The sequence below is a fragment of the Mobula hypostoma genome, chromosome 13, assembly GCF_963921235.1.
Source record: "Mobula hypostoma chromosome 13, sMobHyp1.1, whole genome shotgun sequence".
Classification (NCBI taxonomy): Eukaryota; Metazoa; Chordata; class Chondrichthyes; order Myliobatiformes; family Myliobatidae; genus Mobula; species Mobula hypostoma.
The window spans coordinates 17,170,774-17,190,806 of record NC_086109.1 but is presented as its reverse complement, the minus strand read 5'-3'; the positions used below and the strand labels follow the sequence as shown (position 1 = coordinate 17,190,806).

The 20,033-nt window shown below is 38.6% G+C and overlaps 1 protein-coding gene across 3 annotated transcripts in view; it reads left to right on the top strand.

Annotated features, from left to right (window-relative positions):
* dstyk (dual serine/threonine and tyrosine protein kinase) overlaps positions 1-20,033 on the top strand; it is a 79,545-nt gene that overhangs the window by 18,776 nt on the left and 40,736 nt on the right. For all 3 annotated transcript variants that reach the window (XR_010020084.1, XR_010020085.1, XM_063065368.1), the window contains exon 2: positions 8,615-9,000. Coding sequence is in view for 1 of the 3 variants with exons in the window: in XM_063065368.1 (XP_062921438.1) it covers positions 8,615-9,000 (386 nt within the window). In the remaining 2 variants the exon portion in view is untranslated. The remainder of the gene's footprint in view (positions 1-8,614; positions 9,001-20,033) is intronic.

Genomic DNA, 20,033 nt, shown 5'->3' with positions numbered 1-20,033 from the left:
CTGGAAGGAGGAAGAAAAGTTGAACTGTGCAATTTGGAATGAAGGGAGATTGTTAGATTAAATTGTCCTGAAAATAATTATTACCAGCATCATTGTTGCACTTAGTGGCTTGTGCTTGATTTTTAACTTGGGATGCAGACATGATTTAAAATAATTGCATTCTGAGTAAGTGATGAATCTGAGCAAACTGGTTGCTGGTTTTGTGCACGACAGTGTTGAACTTCAAGGATCTGGATGAATTCCCTTCTTGCTTTCTTCAGTGATTCTTATCTACAGAGGATATAAAACCCCTATGATCCAAAAGTGCCCAATTTAAGCAACAGGTTGAAGTTTTGGTTTGGGATGCAGTCAAATGCAGCATTAATCAGTAAAATGAACTGTGGGGAAAACAATCAAATTGAGATGAGGCACAAAGAAAACAAACCTATTTCCTTGATATTTGTCCTGGAGAAAATGCTTATTTTAAACTGACTTGGGTATATTTCCAGTGAAGAAATATCTTGAGGGATGTTTATGATGGTAATGTTATCTCTGATCAAGAAAAAGTGGACAACAATTTGCTGTGTTTGGTATTAATTTTGAATGTGTGTGGAAATTAGCTCAGTGTTGTGAATTTCAGTGTTAATGTTTGCAAATTTCATCTGAAGCTACAAATAAAAGAAATCTTTGTGCTACATTCAATAGCCTTTGTTGGAATATTTTATTTTCCGATCTCTCGCTTAAATTGTGGGTATATTTAAAATGAAGGTTGATAGGTTCTTGATCAGTAAGGATGTCAAGTATTAGGGGGAAGAAGGCAGGAGTATGGAGTTGAGAGGGAGAATAAATCAGCCATGATAGAATGCACAGCAGACTTATGGGCCAACTGGCTAATTCTGCTTCTATTGTTTTATGGTCTCTCTGCTTATTCTTTTGCTCTGCATTTTACTGACTAATGGTGTTTTTGACTGTACCTCAAACACAAAGTTCAATTTGTAGCTTAAATTGGGCACTTTCTTACCATGGGTTTTGTATCCTGTGAAGAAAACAATCATTGTAGTATATACAGCTGCGGTAACAAATCTAGGTGAGAATTGTGTGGCTTTTTAAGCTGAATGGAAGTTTTTCCAGTTAAAGGAAGTAGATATTCAATGTAGCTGAGTATTTGTATCTACTAATTTAAGATACTTTATTGGAAGCAACTAAAAATGGTCTGTGCTCAATCGTTAATTTGAGGTGCTGTGTGTCTGGTGCCTGGCAACCTTGCCAATCCTCCCACTGCTGCCCTGTTGAGTCTGTACTTTCTCTTGACTTTTGGTTCATTGATCCCCTGGAATTGTTTTTCCTGCTGCCAGTCATGGGATGCCATTCCCACTGCTGCTGTAGATTATCATAACTTCATAAATGACCTCTTGGTTGCTTCCATTCCAGCAAAATTTCCTCCTTAAGGTGTAGAATTTTGCATGCATGTATTAATCATCATTTTGCTTTGCGTTGTATTGCCAGCAACTCAAGGGTTAAGCACAGGATACACATTTTAAAATGTTTCTTGTTTTCATAAAGTCTGTGATGTGGTGTCTGCACCATATCAAAGGTGATTCATCTGTCCATGCAGCTCTGTCATTCCTCATTCCTGAATTGAATTGTCAAAATGAGTTCAGTGCAGCATGGTTCACTAAATGATTCTTGTTGAAAGTTAGCTGTTAATTCAGTAAAGGATTTACAGCTACCCAGGTGTTGCACATGTAGTGGAAAAACCCTGTGCGCAATCTAGAAGTTCAATAATGACTTTGATCCAAGGCATGCTTAACATTTTTGTCATAAATATTATTTAATAACTTGGGGAAACTCATACTTTTGGATACAACAAGTTTGAGCGGTTAATGCTGGAATGGGGTTAAAATTAATGTTTGAATCTTAGAATCTTAGAGTAAAGATGTATTATTGAAGGTCTATGTAGAGCTTTCATCTGCTTTATGGCAAAAATTCTAGTTCATACATACACTTGTGATCATCTGACCTGTTGAGGATCTTGACTTTTAAAGACTATTTTCAAAATGAATTTGATTGTATTTCAGATATCAGTATTTTGCTTTGTGTGGATATGCTTCACTAGCTATGTATTGATTATATATTGTTTAGGTTTATTAGTTTTATCAGGCTCTTTTGCAACTAATGATAAAACCTGAGTAAAGAACAAATTGTGCTGAGTATAAGAAGGTAAATCCTGCAATTAAGAGATTTAGAGAGAAGGCCACTAATAGTTAAGTAAGTTTTATTTAGTAACTGTTTAATACATCACAAAACAAAATTCTTTGAGTCAGGAGCACAGTAAAATTGCATACTGAATGATTGTTCAGAAGCATACTTTAAACTCAGTAAAACATGTATATTACTAAAGGCACTTGGCAAGCTTGGAAAAAAGGCATCCCCCGTTTTAAAAACATGGATTAATTTTACTAATCCATCTGACTTTCGTGCTCTGCTCTTCTAGTTTCTCAGCCCTAAAATAAAACACTGTTTCTGAGAACTAGCTTCTGCCTGTTCATCTTTCTGTCTAGGTCATTGCACTGCCTAATTCCTTTGTTAAAGTTGAATCTGAATAAAACTCTGGAGACCAGCTTCTTATAGTTATAGCAGTTTATTGCGCACCCTCCTGCAGGAGTTTGAGACCCAGTTGTCAGAGGAAAGGCACGTAATACTGCCACGATCCAACAAGTGGCCCCACTCTCTCCGGTTACAGCCGTATATTTATACATAGTAAGCCCCATACATTACTGTTGCAAGATGTTATTTGAACTGGTATATCCCACCAAGTCTGTCAGTGCAAACCTTAATTACATAGATAAGAGAGTTCGCTACTTCAAGGTTTAATTACAGATGGATGTATTGTCCAGTCCTTATCAGTTATTCCCTTTGCTAGGCCCTAACTTAATTACAGATGGATGTTCATTCCTGTCCTTATCGGTGAGTCCTCCTCCCCTACTGAAACGAGAGAACAATGTACAATGTTAGCAATCTCTCACTGTCTCTCTGTAAGCTGGGGAGAACTGGTGAGGCAGAGTTTACTTCGTTCAAGAATTCCTATCCAGTCCCAATTGTTCTTTTAGCCAGGGGTTACATAGGTTCAAAATGTTTTTTTTATATCAATTATCTTGTCTCGTCTTATTTTGGCTTGCGGTTCACTGTTAAATCTTTGAATTTAATGGTTTTAAAAAGCAGGAGTGGGTTATTTAGTCTTTTGTCTCCTCCAGGATTCATGACTATGTTAAACCTTGCTGTAGCTCCTTGCCTTAGTATGATTAATATCCAAAAGTCTCTCCAAATCTGCATTGGATAGAATAGTCTGAAGACACACTAACTTCTGAAGAAATTTCTTCTTCCATTGCTGAAAGGTTCAGTTTTATTTTGAGACCATGACTTTTACTCTGGACATTAAAGCAGAGTGAATATCATCCCTGTACAGGCCCATTTAAAAAATTATATTATTCAGCAACTTTGTCTTTCACACCTTTTTAAAAAAAAATAGTATAATCTGTCCTCATCAGACAAACTCCTCACACTCTCAATACCAGGCCATTGCATACTCTCACCAGTGATCTCTATTTTCTTTATGACAGAATATCACCTGAAGCTTCTGCATCTTTCCAGTCCCCTCTGCCACCCTACTTGGTATCATCAACAAATTTAGACATGTTAAGTTTAGATCTGGTCTCTTCATGCACATAATCCTGGTTTGTTAATAGGAGAAACCAATTCCTGCATTATCACAGCCATAAGTCTTGAAATCCAGCAAAGATCTATTAATTGTGGTTTTTCTTTTCTGTTCACCAGTTCTTAAGCTGTTCTGTTTTATTGACCCCAAAACCATATGCAGTAATTTTATTTTTTCTTTTAATGAAAGCTTTCTTTAGAATATATAATGGTTCATACTTGACTCGTGCTGTAGACTCTTTAAACGGCCAAATTTGTCATATTATTTCTCCTGTTTGTAGTGCCATGTCCCATTTGTCACTTTGTAAAAAGTGTTTCTAGCATTTCCCTGATTTATTAAGTTAAATGACTGCAGTTGTGTCTTTCAGTTGGTAGGATTACATTTGTTCACTTTATAGATCATTGGAACTATTTCAGTGGTTGCCATCATTCACAATCTTGTCACATAGGAGATCAGATCCTGCAGATTTGGTGTCTTCTAGTCTCAACAGAATATCTTTTCATTTTAAATGAAGGGTAATTTCTTTTGGCACTTTATTGACACTTGATCTGTTGCCCACTATTTTTGCCTGGTTTTCTGAGTCATTATTGGAATATTTGAAAGGGTGCACATTAGTTCTATACATAGAATTTATTGCAGTGTATTGTCACCTGCATGATTACTTTGTGTTCTCTTTTCCTGCACATCTCCATGCATTACCTCTTTGGCTCAATTCTGAAATGTTTTTGTGCAACAGTTTTAAGTGTTTTCCTTTCAATTAAATGCTCTTAAATTCGTTTGGATTTTTAGAAGAATATACAATGTTATAAATTATTACTTAAATCTTAATGCTGTTACCTCATCATGGTTTTTCAATTTGCCACAGCTAACTTGGACTTCATAACTTCATTGTTTCTGGTTTGATTTCAGACCAAATTTCAGATGGAACTACAAAGTTTGTAAATATCTTTCAGAATTACTAAAGTTGTATCATAGGTTCACAGGTTCAAAGGTAAATTTAATGTCAGAGAAATGTATACAATGTACATCCTGAAATGCTTTTTCTTCACAACCATCTACAAAAACAGCGAAGTGCCCCAGTGAATGAATGACAGTTAAATGTTAGAACCCCAAAGTCCCCCTCAACTCCCATCCCTTTCGTGCATAAGCGGCAGCGAGCGACAATCCCTCTCCCCCCACCGGCAAAAAAAACTCGCACCCACTACCAGCACTCAAGCGCGAGTAAAGCAATAGCAAAGACACAGACTTGCAGTTACCTCAGAGACTGCATTGTTCATCCGATAATTCGACATACTTTTCTCTCCTAATAAGGGAGAAAGAGGTGACTCCATTTTCCAACGAGTGGGGAGAGATTCATAGTTCGACCATTCTTTGCAAAAGGTCTAGTAGTTTCCAGATCACTGAGTTGCCCTTTGCTATTTTAGATCTGATTTTGGAAATAACTTGTTCCTTCATTGATTTGTCAGCACTTTAATTGAGCAAACCATAATCTCATACATGATTATTTTCCCCTCAGTCACTGCTATTTCAGCTTGCTAAGTCTATATGTAGACTCAAGTCCCCCATAATTGTATTGCCCCCGTTAAATGTGCCTTTAGTTTCTAAATTCTTGCAATGCTTTGAATGAAGATTTAAAATATACTAATTATCGAAGTTTGTATGCAGTATACAACCCTGAGATTACCTTTTCACAGATGGCCATAAAACAAAGAAACACCATGGGACCCATTCAAAGAAAACATCAAAAACCAGACACACAAAAAACAAATAGTGCAAAAGGTAAAAAAAATGAAAGACAGTATAAAACATCAAACCGGAGTCACTGAAACAGTCCACAAATGTTCAGTTCAATTTAGCGCTCTGTTGTTTGTAAACTGTAGGCCACAGTCAGTCTGCCCCGATCAAAATAGCAACAAAACAAAAAGAATAACCAAAAGCCCAAATGCTTATGGCATGAACCATAGAGCCCAATGCACAAACCATGTCAATTAAACCTTTCCCAAGACAAAGGAGAGGGAGATACTTGTCAAACGCAGGCAGACGGTATTGTACACCTGCTTGCGTTCTGCGCTCGTCCTCATTGATTTCAATCTTGCTCAACTCTTCAATCAGTGAGATCGGCAAGAAACTGTGTCAATCACAGGCTTGCTCCCCATCTCCAAGCTGCACACTCCACTTAAAACCTCATTGAACTCCCTCAGAGACAGCAAAACACCAGACTGCTCATTTGGACCCAACACACACCATCAAAATGTAAGCCACAGGTTCCAATAAGGGCAGAATCATATTTTGAAAGCAGTTCCTTTATGAATTGTCTGAAGGACGTCGCTTTTGGAAAAATCGTTTGCATATAGACATCTTCCACCAATATCTTTTGTTCCTTGTTTCTGTTTTCGTACTGCCTGTTCAACCTGATTTTTTTTTCTCCAAATTTGTATCCCTCCTCCATGTTGCCTTTTATCAGAGCCATCCCTCTCTCTTCTCAAAAGGCAAGTGGCCTCCAACATTGCATACCCATTGCAGCATACCCAATAAATTCATAATAAAGTCCATTTTTTGAAAGACCAGATGAGTAATTTCCCCCCAGCTGATTTCTCACAGCCCTCATTTGAGACTTAATACTTAGCACTTTTGAGCACTTTGTTCAATAGGCATCTCTCTAATGTTATGTCCCTTTTTTCTTATTTTATTTTTACACATGTCTGAGCTTATATGTTCCTGTTGATTTCATTGTATTTTGAAAATGAAGTATTAAAAAAAAGACCATTTTTGTTTAACCAGTGTGCAAAAGATGAAAAAACTATAAACGCAGAAAGAAAGAATAATAAATAAGCAATAAATATCGCAAACATGAGATTAAAAGAAAGTGAGTCCATTGGTTGTGGAAACATTTTAATGATGGGGCAAGTGAAGTTACCCCTTTGGTTCAAGAACCTGATGGTTGAGGTGTAGTAACTGTCCCTGAACCTGGTGTTGAGTTCTGAGGTTCCTGTACCACCTTCCTGTTGGCAGCAGTGAGAAGAGAACATAGCCTGGGTGTTGAGAATCCCTGATGATGGAGGCTGCTTTCCTACAACAACGCTTCGTGTAGGTGTGCTGAATGGTGGGGAGGTTATACCCATGAATGACTGGACTGTAGGAATTTCTGATGCAGCCAGTCAGTTTTCTATCCTTCCCACATCTATAGAAATTTGTCAAAGAGGCATTGTGCTTTCTTCGTAATTGCATTTGCATGCTCGAACCAGGATGGTCCTTCAAAATGTTAACACCAAGGTAGTAACAAAGTTGCTGACACTTTTCACCTCTGATCCTGCAAGGACTGGCTCGTGGACCTCCGGTTTCCTTCTCCTGACGTCATTAATCAGCTTCTTGGTCTTGCAGACATTGACTGAGAGGTAGTTCCCCTGGTACCACTCACCCAGATTTTTAGTCTCCCTCTTAGATGCTGATTTGTCAGAACCTTTAATTTAGCCTATGATAGTGGTGACGTCAGCAAACTTAAAAATGGCATTGGAGCTGTGTTTAGCCACCCAGTAATAAGTGTAAAGCAAGTAGAGCAGGGGGTGAAGCCTCATGGTGCACTTGTACTGTTTGAACTTGTGGAGGAGTTGTTACCAATCCATTCTAACTAGGGTCTGTAGTTGAGGAAATCCAGGACCCAATTGCACAAGGAGGTATTGAGGCTTGAACCTTAATGATTAGTTTTGAGGGAGTGATAGTATTGAATACTAAGCTGTAGTTAATTAAGAGTCGATATTGATGAGTTTGTGAATTAGTGTAATAATGTATTTCCATTCTTTTTTTATGGCCTTTAGCCTCTGAGGTTAATGGTACCTTGATGTTGAGTTGCAGGACTTGTATACACACGTGAAAACTGGGAAATGTTAGCTTGATAAAAGGATGCAAAATGTGGAGGCACCTCAAATTGAGGAAAGGGAAAGCCCTTTGGAAAGCGCAACTGTAGATATTAAAGAAAAAGAGTAGAAGCAGATGTGGAAATACTCAGATCAGAAGTTATCCTTGCTTGAATTGATTTCACTGTGAAGCACTGTAGGTCATTCACCATGGTTTAATCATTCTGATGAGGAAATCTAATTGCCCAAAAGGTGTGCTGGTCTGAGTGAACGGGGATAAATATCCTCCTCTATTGTTCTCTGAAACCAGAAGTGCATATTTAATAATAAAAAAAAATAGATGGCTTTGTAAGGCTCTTGGCAGCTCCAGGAATCTGGGTTTGATTCTGAACTGTGTGGAGTTAGCACATTCTCCCGAAGACAAATTTGGTTCTCCTGATGCTCTGATTTCTCTTCTCATCCCATTGACATGCTTGCTGGTAGATTCATTAGGCAGGTAAATTGCACTATGTATGTTGGCTGGAGGTTGCATGGTTGGGGAGGGGCGGGGGTTAAGTTGATGGAAGTGAGATGATATAAGTTGGATATTAGATGCCCCTCAGACTTGATGGACCAAAACAAATTCCACTGAGCAGAGTTATCAATGACCAATGGTATTAATGTTGCTCCTCCAGCCTGCACAGTAGAGCCAGAATACCTGCCGTTCATTGATCTGTGCTGAATCTCATTTAGTCTTGCTGATGGTTCACTTTACATGTAATACTCTTGTCCTTGTAGGGCATGTCTGATGCATAATTGAAGGTTACCTGATAACAGTGGAAGAAAGCTCCCATTCATAATTGCTTTGGGGCTGTATTTAACTTTGCACCCAACAAGTTATGGCTCCTAACAGTTCTGAGCCTTGTCAGACTCTTGGTTCTGTTGAGGAGCATGGACCTCATTGCTAATTCGTTAGCATCTGGGCTTGGTCAAATGTACAGGTCCCCAAGTATGGAAATTAGTTCAGACATTGTCATTGATTCCACGGTGAGTTTACAATTTCAAATGTTTAATTCCTGTTTTCTAGGTGCTTTATGCTGCATATCGTTCCCACGCCATGAAGAGGACTACCTCCAAGCAACAGTGGGCTGCTTTCCCTGCATCATGATCCTGGGTCAGAATTGCTGGGCCAAGTTTCATGTACTGAACAGTGTCATGGGTGAAAGGCTCTTGCCGGTTATCAAGGGCAGCAATGAAAATAAGTGTAAAAGGCGTCGGCTGAAATTCACCCATGGTAAGAGGACAAGTGTTAGCTTGGCTTTGCCCGGACATTATGTATTGGTGCACCATCATCTTGCACGGCAGGGCAAATGGGACACCATTCCTGAGGAGGACCTAGAAATCCAAGAGAGTGAAGATCCTGCAAATTGTGCAGCTCATTTGGAAATAACGTTACACCATCCATTATTGCAGGTAACAAGATAACCATTAATGTGGACAATTCTAAGTACAGTCACTGATATGAAGGGCTGCAGATTTCTTACCGTATTAAGTCATATTGATATTTCTTTACTTGGCCATGTCTGACATGAAGCATTGATGCTTTTTTTTCATTCTTAAGGTGCAGTTAAATGGCCATGGACTTTTTTTTCTTAAAAAAAGTTTGTAAATAAAAGCCTATAGGATCTTGGGTAAAGTTGCATGTTATATCCAAAGTTGTTTGAAAGTAAATAGTATTGTAATACTGCATTATGAAGTTGTGTGCTTTATTGCTGAAGGTGTAGTTGTTCGATGTCCATGATGAGGTGAACAGTCAAATATCTCTTTGGGCTATATCTAACAGAATTAAGCAGTAATTGATAGCTGGCATTTTCCAGTGATTAATCTAGATGATGCCCATTCCCAGCTTCACCCAAATGTTAAAAATCAGAATGCTTCGGGTTGCAATTTATTGTTGCCATATTCACCAAGATGCTGTGGAAAAACATTTTGTAAGCTGTGTGATACAGATAATTCCAATTGGATGCACTTTGAGGTAATACAAAAGGAAAGGAAGAATAGAATGCAGAGTATAATATAACAGTTACAGAGAATCTGTTGTATTTTATATATTATTGAGATACAACCCTTTGAGCCGTGCTGCCCAGCAACCCCAGATTTAACCCTAGCCTATTCAAAAAGGCAGTCTGTCATTAAGAAGTCCATGGGAATGTGATGAAACTGGCATGTTTCAATAATGGAAAACCATAGTCTGAAAATGGGTTTTGTAAGACTATTTGTTATTCATTTCTTTTAAATGTTTAAAGTTGGATTTACTGAGTGTAATTAAGAAATATGCAGATATAATTTACAGATTAGCTCATAATGAAGAAGAAAATTGTGTCCCAGGAAAGTGCAAATGGATTCTGGACAAGTTAAGTTTGAGGTAATACATTTGGTGGGAGCATAACAGGTAAAGGGAAGGGAATTCACAATAATTGAAGGCATAGCAGAGTTGTGACTTTAAAGAGCATGCCTTTTAATATGTTATTTTACAGAACAAGTAAATGAGGTTAAAAGACAAATGGAGTTGGAAGAGGATATGTTGGGACTCTATAAAAGATCATTTTAGATCAAGGCTTTAAGATTGATTTGCATTAGGAAGAATGGTATTTGTGAGAAAGTTACCCGCAGATCTGAATTTTAGTTGGCCTTTCTTTTTGAAACACAACTTGGGGCATAGGTGAGGAAGAAACTACTACTTCTAGCAAAAGTCAACAGCTGAAATTTAGGTTCAAGATTGTTTAATTTCATTTCTAGTATAGAAGTGTGAAGCAGAATGAAATCGTTAGTCTGGATCCAATGCAGCACAAAAAAGCATAAGATAAAGAACATAGTAAAAAAACACCATGCTGAATAAATACATATAAGAAGGTTTGTGTAGATTGATTGTATATCTGTAGAGTGATGCTACGCTTAGGAGTGTCTATATAAATTGACTGACAAGAAATGATGGGTGGTGGGTGTTGTGGTGTGGGTTTGTGGGTAGGGGTATTGATCAGCTTTACTGCTTGGGGAAAGTAACTGTTTTTGAATCTGGTGGTCCTGGTGTGGATGCTACATCGTCTCTTCCCCAATAAGCAGGGTGGGTGAGATCCTTCATGATGTTACAGACCCTTTTCTGGCACCTTTTTGAATGTATGTCTTTGGTGGCGGGTAGGCTAGTGCAAGTGATGCGTTTGGCAGCTTTGACTACCTGTTGAAGAACCTTCCTGACCGCTGTGTGCTGCATACCATGAAGTTGTGCAGCTTTTTAGGATGCTCTGTACTGTGCATCAGCAAATTGACTTGAGTACAGATGTGTGTCGTCCAGCTCTCTTCAGCCTCCTGGTTACAAGAGGAAAGACCTTTGTAATGTTGTTTTTTCAGAGGTTTTTGAGGCTTGGAAATAGTTATATGAAGGACTGGGTGAAGCCGAGACTGCATGCTGAGTACAGGAATAACAAATTGATGTTTGGTAACCTGTGAAACTATGGATCAATAATTGGAAAGCTGGATTCAGCTGAAGCTGATTGGTCAACTTCCCCATAACTCTAAAGCTTTCCTTTTTTTATCATGACCAAAGTGAATGATGACACCATGTTCATCAAAACTATTGTTATATCAGGGTTGGTTGACAGATTTCACATGGGACTGCCAAAGGGGAAGCTAATTTGCAGTTTGGAATGAGATGATTTTCAATGGCACCCAAGGTTAGAAACTGGGTCATGCAGTGTGTTTTGAGACTACCTAGGTTTAGTAGCCCTTCAGTCAAGGGTTATGTAATCTGTTTGTTGTCATTCATGGCTTGAGGAAAGATTAGTGGTGAGGAAGCAGAGTGAGCTGCCTGTTAGCAACATTCCATTTGGAATGTAATAACTTTAACAGACAGCACTTTTGCAGTGGCATGCAAACGTTTGGGCACCCCTGGTCAAAATTTCTGTTACTGTGAATAGTTAAAGTGAGTAGAAGATGAACTGATCTCCAAAAATCATAAAGTTAAAGATCAACGTCTTAAGCAAGATTAGTGTATTATTTTTGTTTTGTACAATTTCAGACTGAAAGAAAGGAAAGGAGCACCATGCAAAAGTTTGGGCACCCCAAGAGATTTGAGGTCTCAGATAACTTTCACCAAGGAAGGTCTCAGACCTTAATTAGCTTGTTAGGGCTATGGCTTGTTCACAGTCATTGTTAGGAAAGGCCAGGTGATCAAATTTCAAAGCTTTATAAATACCCTGACTCCTCAAACCTTGTCCCAACAATCAGCAGCCATGGGCTCTTCTAAGCAGCTGCCCAGCAGTCTGAAAATTAAAATAAATGATGCCCACAAAGCAGGATAAGGCTAGAGGAAGATAGCAAAGTGTTTTCAGGTAGCCGTTTCCTCAGTTCGTAATGTAATTAAGAAATGGCAGTTAACAGGAACGGTGGAGGTCAAGTTGAGGTCTGGAAGACCAAGAAAACTTTCCGAGAGAACTGCTCATAGGATTGCTAGAAAGGCAAATCAAAACCCCCGTTTGACTGCAAAAGACCTTCAGGAAGATTTAGCAGGCTCTGGAGTGGTGGTGCACTGTTCTACTGTGCAGCGACACCTGCACAAATATGACCTTTATGGAAGAGTCATCAGAAGAAAACCTTTCCTATGTCCTCACCACAAAATTCAGCGTCAGAAGTTTGCAAAGGAACATCTAAACAAGCCTGATGCATTTTGAAAACAAGTCCTGTGGAAAATAGAACTTTTTGGCCATAATGAGCAAATGACGAAGGGTCTCGGCCTGAAACGTCGACTGCACCTCTTCCTATAGATGCTGCTTGGCCTGCTGCGTTCACCAGCAACTTTGATGTATGTTGGTTGAGCAAAGGTATGTTTGGAGAAAAAAGGGTGCAAAATTTCATGAAAAGAACACCTCTCCAACTGTTAAGCACGGGGGTGGATCGATCATGTTTTGGTCTTGTGGCATGGGGAACATTTCACTGGTAGAGGGAAGAATGAATTCAATTAAATACCAGCAAATTCTGGAAGCAAATATCACGCTGTCTGTAATAAAAAAAAAGCCAAGCAAAGCTGAAGATGAAGAGAGGATGGCTTCTGCAACAGGATAATGATCCTAAACACACCTCAAAATCCACAATGGACTACCTCCAGAGGTGCAAGCTGAAGGTTTGGCCATGGCCCTCATAGTCCCCTGACCTAAACATCATCGAGAATCTGTGGATAGACCTCAAAAGAGCAGTGCATGCAAGACAGCCCAAGAATCTCACAGAATTAGAAGCATTCTGCAAGGAAGAATGGGCGAAAATCCCCCAAACAAGAATTGAAAGACTCTTAGCTGGCTACAGAAAGCGTTTACAAGCTGTGATACTTGCCAAAGGGGTTGTTACTAAGTACTGACCATGGAGGGTGCCCAAACTTTTGCTTCGGGCCCTTTTCCTTTTTTTTATTTTGAAACTGTAAAAGATGGAAATAAAAAAAGTAATCTTGCTTAAAGTATTAAACAAATGTGTCATCTTTAACTTTATGCTTTTTGGAAATCAGGTCATCTTTTACTCGCTTAGGTATTCATAATAACAGAAGTTTTGACTGGGGTGTCCAAACTTTTGCATGCCACTGTATTTGATGTTGCATAGCAGAAAACATTTTTTAAAAGTGTAACATGCTCTGGTGCCATGAATGTTGGCCTTGATTGCATGTTTTTAACTACTGAACAGTAAACAATTCTTAGATCTTGCCTAAATTATGCTCTGAATCAAGATCTCCGTATCTTGGAATAAAAATAAATGAATCCCTCCAGTCATCCCCTGGCTTGAACTTCTAATTTGTCTGTGTTGCAACACAACCAGAGCATTAAAACTTACGGAGATTTTAACTTTTAAAAATGCATTACACAAATCTGAAAAGGCAAGTATAATTAGATGCAGAAGTATACCATCTGGCCATTTTTGAGCATGTTTTGCCATTCATTGATCATTGTGGCACTTTTTTGCACTATTTGCAATTCTGTTGATATAGAATATATTGACTAGTTTTGGTTGAAGTGAATGACTGAGCTTCCATAGCCTTCTGGAGAGGAGAATTCCGAAGATTTAACACCTGAGTGAAGAAATTTCTCAGTGCAGTGAGATTACCTCTTGTCTAAACTGGTTGCACACACAACTTGTCTATTAAATTTCTCAAATGGCAAACCTGGCATTCTAGGAACTAGTCTGATGAATCTGTCCTGTAGAAGGGTCTCGGCTGGAAATGTCAACTGTTTACTCTTTTCCATAGATGCTGCCTGACCTCCTGAGTTCCTGCTCCAACATTTGTGTGTTGCTGATGAAGTTCTTTCATGCCTTCCTGCCAGGATATCTTTTTCTTGATAAGGAAATTAATATTGTACATAAATACAAGAGATTCTGTAGTTGCTCTGAAAAATTTGTTTATAGTAGTGAAGATCTTGTGTAACTAAAGGATTGTATAAGACAGTAAGGTATTGTAACTCCTGCATTAAAATCCTCTTGGAATAAAAACCAAAATACCAACTCTCTTTTAATTTCTAGCTGCAGCTGTATGTTAGCTTCAAATTAATTAAATGCCAGGACAAACATTTTCCAGTCTAAAGTTCAAAGTAAAATGTATTATCAGAATACATGCATGTCACCACATACAACCCTGAGATCCTTTTTTTTCCTGTGAGCATATTTAGCAAATCTATAGGACAGTATCATCACTGAAAATAAAATGTTCAATTTTTCTGGTTGATTCACAAGTAGTTGCTCTATTTTTGCCCCATTGATACATTTAAAAGATGTTGCAGGTTCTTTCTGTACAGTGTTACCTCAAGGATCATGGTATTGGTTGATTGGCACATGTACTAAGATGCAATGAAAAGCTTGTTTTGACTGTTCATACAGATCAAATCATTACACAATGCATTGAGGTAGAATAGGTAGAACAGTAATGCAGAATGAAGTGTAAGGGTTACAAAAAAAGTGCAGTGCAGGTAAACGATAATGTGCAATATAATAAGGTGGATTGAGAGATGAAGAGTCTTATCATACAGGAGGCCTGTTTGAGAGTCTGATAACAGTGGGATAGAAGCTGGCCTTGAGACTGGTACATGCTTTCAGGCTTCTATCTTCTGTCCCGTTGGAGAGGAAAGAAGAGCACGTCTGGGGTGGGTGGTGCTTTCAATCATGCTGGCTGTTCTACTGAGGCAGCAGTAAGTATAAACAGTTCACAGAAGGGAGACTGGTTTCAGTGATGTGATGTGCAGAGAAGTTCCCACACCAAGCCGCTATGCATCCGGACAGAATGCTTTCTCTGGTGCATCAATTTAAAAATTAATAAAGGTCAACAAGAATGTGTCATTTTTTTTCCTCTCGAAAGTAGAAGTGTTGGCGAGCTTTCTTGGCAATGATATTAACATAGTTGAACCAGGATAGGCTATTGGTGATGTTGAAAGGTCAAAACTTGGAGCTCTTAACACTCTCGACCTCTACTTTTTGGCTAAAGATAGGAGTGTGTGCACTGCCCCCTCTTTCTGGAGGCAAAGATCAGCTCTTCTGTTGACATTCAGGGAATGGTTGCTGTCTTGTACAATGTCCCTAAGCTCTCAATCACCTTCCTGTATTCCAGCTGATTGTTATTTGAGATGTGGCCCACTATAGTGTTATCATCTGCAAACCAGCATAGTAAATTTTAATCTGTTTTTGATTTGGGATTTACTTTATCTGAAAGTTTTGTAAAGAGATATGATCTAATGCCCTTCAGTTTATAAAAGTAGCTGTATCATGACAGCAGTTTATGAATTTTGATAATATCTTAAGAACATGTGCTGATTGAAATCAATGCAATCTAAAGTTGATGTAGAAACATAGAAAAATTACAGCACAATACAGGGCTTTCGGCCTACAATGCTGTGTTGAATGTGTACTTTGTGTGGTATCTTTTTTCCCTCCTTTCCCTCATTTCTCTCTTCAGCTGAAAGCAAGTTGAATATTGGGAAGCCTGTTTGGAATGAGGAGTTTGGTTGTGCACTGGCAGGAATGGCACGTGCTGTCCATACTTGATAAACCTTCCCATTCCCTGACAGTTTAGATTAGATTGGATTATGAAGGCACTCAGTCCTCGTTTATTGTCATTTAGAAATGCATGCATTAAAAAATGATACAATGTTCCTCAAGTGATATCACAAAAAAAAGGACAAACCAAAGACTAACACTGACAAAACCACATAGTTATATAGTTACAGCAGTGCAAAACAATACCATAATTTGATGAAGAGCAGACCATGGGAACAGTAAGAAAAAGTCTCAAGTCCCAATCGACTCCAATAGTCCCTGATAGCAGGCGGCAACAGGGAGAAATTCTCCCTGCCGTAAACCTCCAAGCACCGACAACTGACAACTGCGAGTGCATTGGAAGCACCTGACAGCCGACTCTGAGTCCGTCCAAAAACTTTGAGCCTCCGAGCAGCCCCTTCAATACAGCCTGCCGAGCGCCTTCGACCTCGTCCCGGCCACCAAAACAAGCAAAGCCAAGGATTCAGAGGCCTTCTCCGGAGATTCCGGACTACACAATAGCAGCGGCAGTGAAGCGGGCATTTCAGAAGTTTCTCCAGATGTTCCTCCATACTCTCACGTCTGTCTCCGTCAAATCAGAATTGTGCACGGTACCTACTTAACAAATACCGATATAATTTCTAGAGCAGTCGCGTGCGCTGCGTTGCACCACCATTTTCTCCTCTTTCCTCATAAATCAACTAACAGTTTCCTCGTAAATCAACTAACATTGGATTGTTTGTCTTGCCAAAGTCATGTATAGAATGCAGAGAACAACTTGTAGTTACAATCAACATTCAGTCAAGTACTCCAGCTGTTATAATAGAAACAGTATCTGCATTCTTGTAAGAACTACACTCTGGCCACTTTATTAGGTACAGGAGTGAAACCCATTGCGGTCTTCTGCTATAGCCCAACCACTTCAAGATTCAACATGTTGTGCATTCAGAGATGCTCTTCTGCACACCACTGGTGTAAAGTGTAGTTATTTGAGTTGCTGTCACCCTCCTGTCAGCTTGAACCAGTCAGATCATTCGCCTCTGGCTTCTCTCATTAACAAGGAGTTTTCACCCACAGAACTGCCACTCACTGGTTGTGTTCTGTTTTTCCACGCCATTCTCTGTAAACTCCCCCAGAGACTGCATGAAAACCCCAGGAGATCAGCAGTTTCTGAGATGCTCAAACCATCCCTTCTGGCACCAACAATCATTCCACAGTTTAAAAAAAAATCACTTGGATCACATTTCATCTCCATTCTGATGTTTGGTCTGAACAACTGAACCTGTTGACCATGTCTGCATGCTGTTATGCATTGAGTGCTGCCACATGATTGGCTGATTAGATATTTGCATTAACGAGCAGGTGTTCCTAATGAAGTTACCACTGGGTGTATATGGTGCCAAAGGGTGAGTCCTGAGATGCAGTAAGTATTGAATAACCTATCATTGCTTTCAGCTATCATTTGACAAACTTGTGAGCATGTTCTGAAGTTGGGTGGACTTCAATCATTGCAATGAGCTTGAATGGTTCCAGTGGTTGATAGCTTGTGGTGATGATATCCAGATGCATGAGTTTCTTATAGAAGCTGAGTCATTTGGAAACTGCAATGTTGTCTGCTCCAGTTATTTCCGTTCCTGTCCTAACTCTCATTGCAACACATCTGTGTCTGTTTTGAAAAGTAACTGAATATTAAAACACAAGTTTTTGTTGGATGTTGCATAATTAACCGAAGCCTGCCCAGTTCTGGAGTTTTGCATGCATTTAAAGCAATAGCCATGTTCTGATTTAACATCTCTAGATAAGCATATAATCAATAGGAGAATTAGGTTGCACCACTATCCACAATTTATTCAGAAAACTGTCCAACCCCAAATTGCAAACTGTTGGCTTATTTTTGACCCATTTTGTTGCATCAGGCATCAAGTGAGAGGTGCATTTTACAGTAATTTATTTGAAGGTAGTGTCATGAAGCATTTAAAAAAAGAGGTTAAGGGTCTTGACTATTCATTTTCCTCCATAGATGCTGCCCGAGCTGCTGAGTTGGACCAGCATTTTGTGTGTTACTCACAATCGTTAGTATCTACATAATCTCTAGTCTCAGTTTTATGATTAGTTATTTTGAATGATCAGTTGTTACAAATGATCTTAACTTGTGCTGTACTATTGAACTGCAAACTTAATATCCACTTCTGTATTAAGGATAATGTTTAACTTGTTTCAAATGCTACAGAGATGTGGAGAAAGGGAAATGACCAACACAAAGTAGGAACTTAGCTGTTCTTTGATATAGTTGCAGTATTTTGAAATCTGTTTAATATAGCTTCTCAGTGGGCAGAGTCTAAATTCCATTAATTGCCAAAACTTAAAGAAATTGAAGGCAGTAATCTCATTAATGTTTTTTGCTTACTTGTATCTGTGCATCGAATAATTGAAGCCTTGTCATCATTGTTAGATAGTTTAAATAAGAACTGAGCTAATGAATGGATGGTGTTGGTTGTTGTGACATGAGAAAAGTTTAGAAATGATCTGTTTGAGTGTCGGATGGGGCTTGTGTGCCCTGTTGCCTCGATCATTAAAGAAGAAAAGCAATGTGTAGTATGCATGTCCAGATGAAAAATGCATTTAGAGCTCATGATTAAAAATGCTCCAGTTTTTGAGATAAGTAGCTATGATTGAATTTGCTTTGTGTATATACTGGTTTTGTTATTGATTCTGGACTTAATGTTGGGAATTTTCTATCCTTTTCTCAAACTTTTACTGCTTTAGTGAGAGACAGCATAAGATGCTCAAGTTGCAAGCAGTTATTCTTGTATGCAACTTAAAAGCTAGTTCAGCAAATACATTGAACTCCATTTTTAGTGTGTCTTGGCATCATAACTTCAATTCAATGCGTAAATGTTGAGAGAGAATTGATGAGGGGAGAATTTCATGGGCTCAGAGGGATCTAAAGAGATCAGTCTTGGACATCTCTGTAAAATAGGAAGGATTGGCTTTGGTACTGGAGAGAGAAGTGCATTGGCTCACATTTCAGTTGCACTCTTGAAGAGGCAATTGAGCTAAGCTGTGGAGTAGAAAAGTTGACATTCACTATTTTGGTTATAATGTGCCCATGACTGAACTGTGGCCCGATTGGAGTGAAGACTGTGAACAGAGAGTTAAGCATCATTGAGAAAGAATGAACTTCAGGTCTTAGCAGGAAGATTCTGTAATGAATTTAGGATAGTTTCTGCCCTGTATCTGATTGGTGTTGATTGGGACATAGTAATTTCTGAAATTGCTTTTCATGCAGTTATTTTTGTATACTTGACATTTATTACATTTTATGTTGAATTGTTTGTCAAATTAACGTGTTTAATTTAAAGCAACAATAGAGTTTGCGATAAACACAAAATACTGGAGGAACTAAGCAGGTTCCTCTAACATTTTGAGTGAGTTACTCTGGATTTCCAGCATCTGCAGAATCTCTTGTTTATAGAGTATGTGATGCCTTTTTTTACTGGGAGGATGGGCAGCCAGATGGGTTTGTGAGGTGGTCGGGGCGAAGAAATGATCAAACCTGAGCTACTTCTGGCAACCTGCAAAATTCCTCAGTAAGCTACTAACAGTTTGAAAGCTGCTGTTGCAAAAGAAGAGTGGAATGCTGTTATCAAACATGTTTTGGTAGAATTAATTCGAGTTCTTCCAATCGTTTCTAGTCTCTCGGTTCCTTTTAATCTGAGCGCTTTTCAAGGGATTTGCTTGAAGTTTTTGAATTATTTTTCAATTGATTTGAAGTTATTGAATTGATTTATTGATTAAGATTTCTCTCAAGATCAAAGTGTATTTTAAATTTCAAGGGACAGTCTATACCATGGATTTTGTCCTTGAAGAAACATGTAAATGCTTGAACTCTAGTATGTGGTTTACTACATGACAAAATAATTTCAGTGCTTCAATATAGGAAAAGCAGCAGTAAAAATTTATCTGCTGTTAACTTTAGCACTCTGAATGTTAGTACTCTTTTCCTCAGTGTTATTATAAATAGTTTAAATATCATGAGTCAGAGTATCAACAGACCCATTCTGGCTCAATAACCTTTTTGTGTAAAGGGAAGGTTGTGTAGAAGCAATGCTTGAAAAATGAGAAACTAATTGAGACTAATCAGAAATGCTAAGGAGAAAAGGGCAAAACAGTAGGTTGAGTTATAACTGTATCATCCATTTGGTTTCTGGAACACAACAATAAGGGCAATTATTGAGGGAAAACTTGATGTAGACATGAGCTGAGTTGTGGATGAGTAAAAGATCATGCTTTATATTTCTAATGTTTTTCCTTTCATCGGAGATTGTGAGCAATATATCATTCTGGAATGGAGTTAAACAGTTTGAGCAGCCACTATAAATGAATTGTTGGAGATGGCATGAAGGGTTCAAAACAAGGGATAGATTCTGTTCATTTCAGTGACCTGG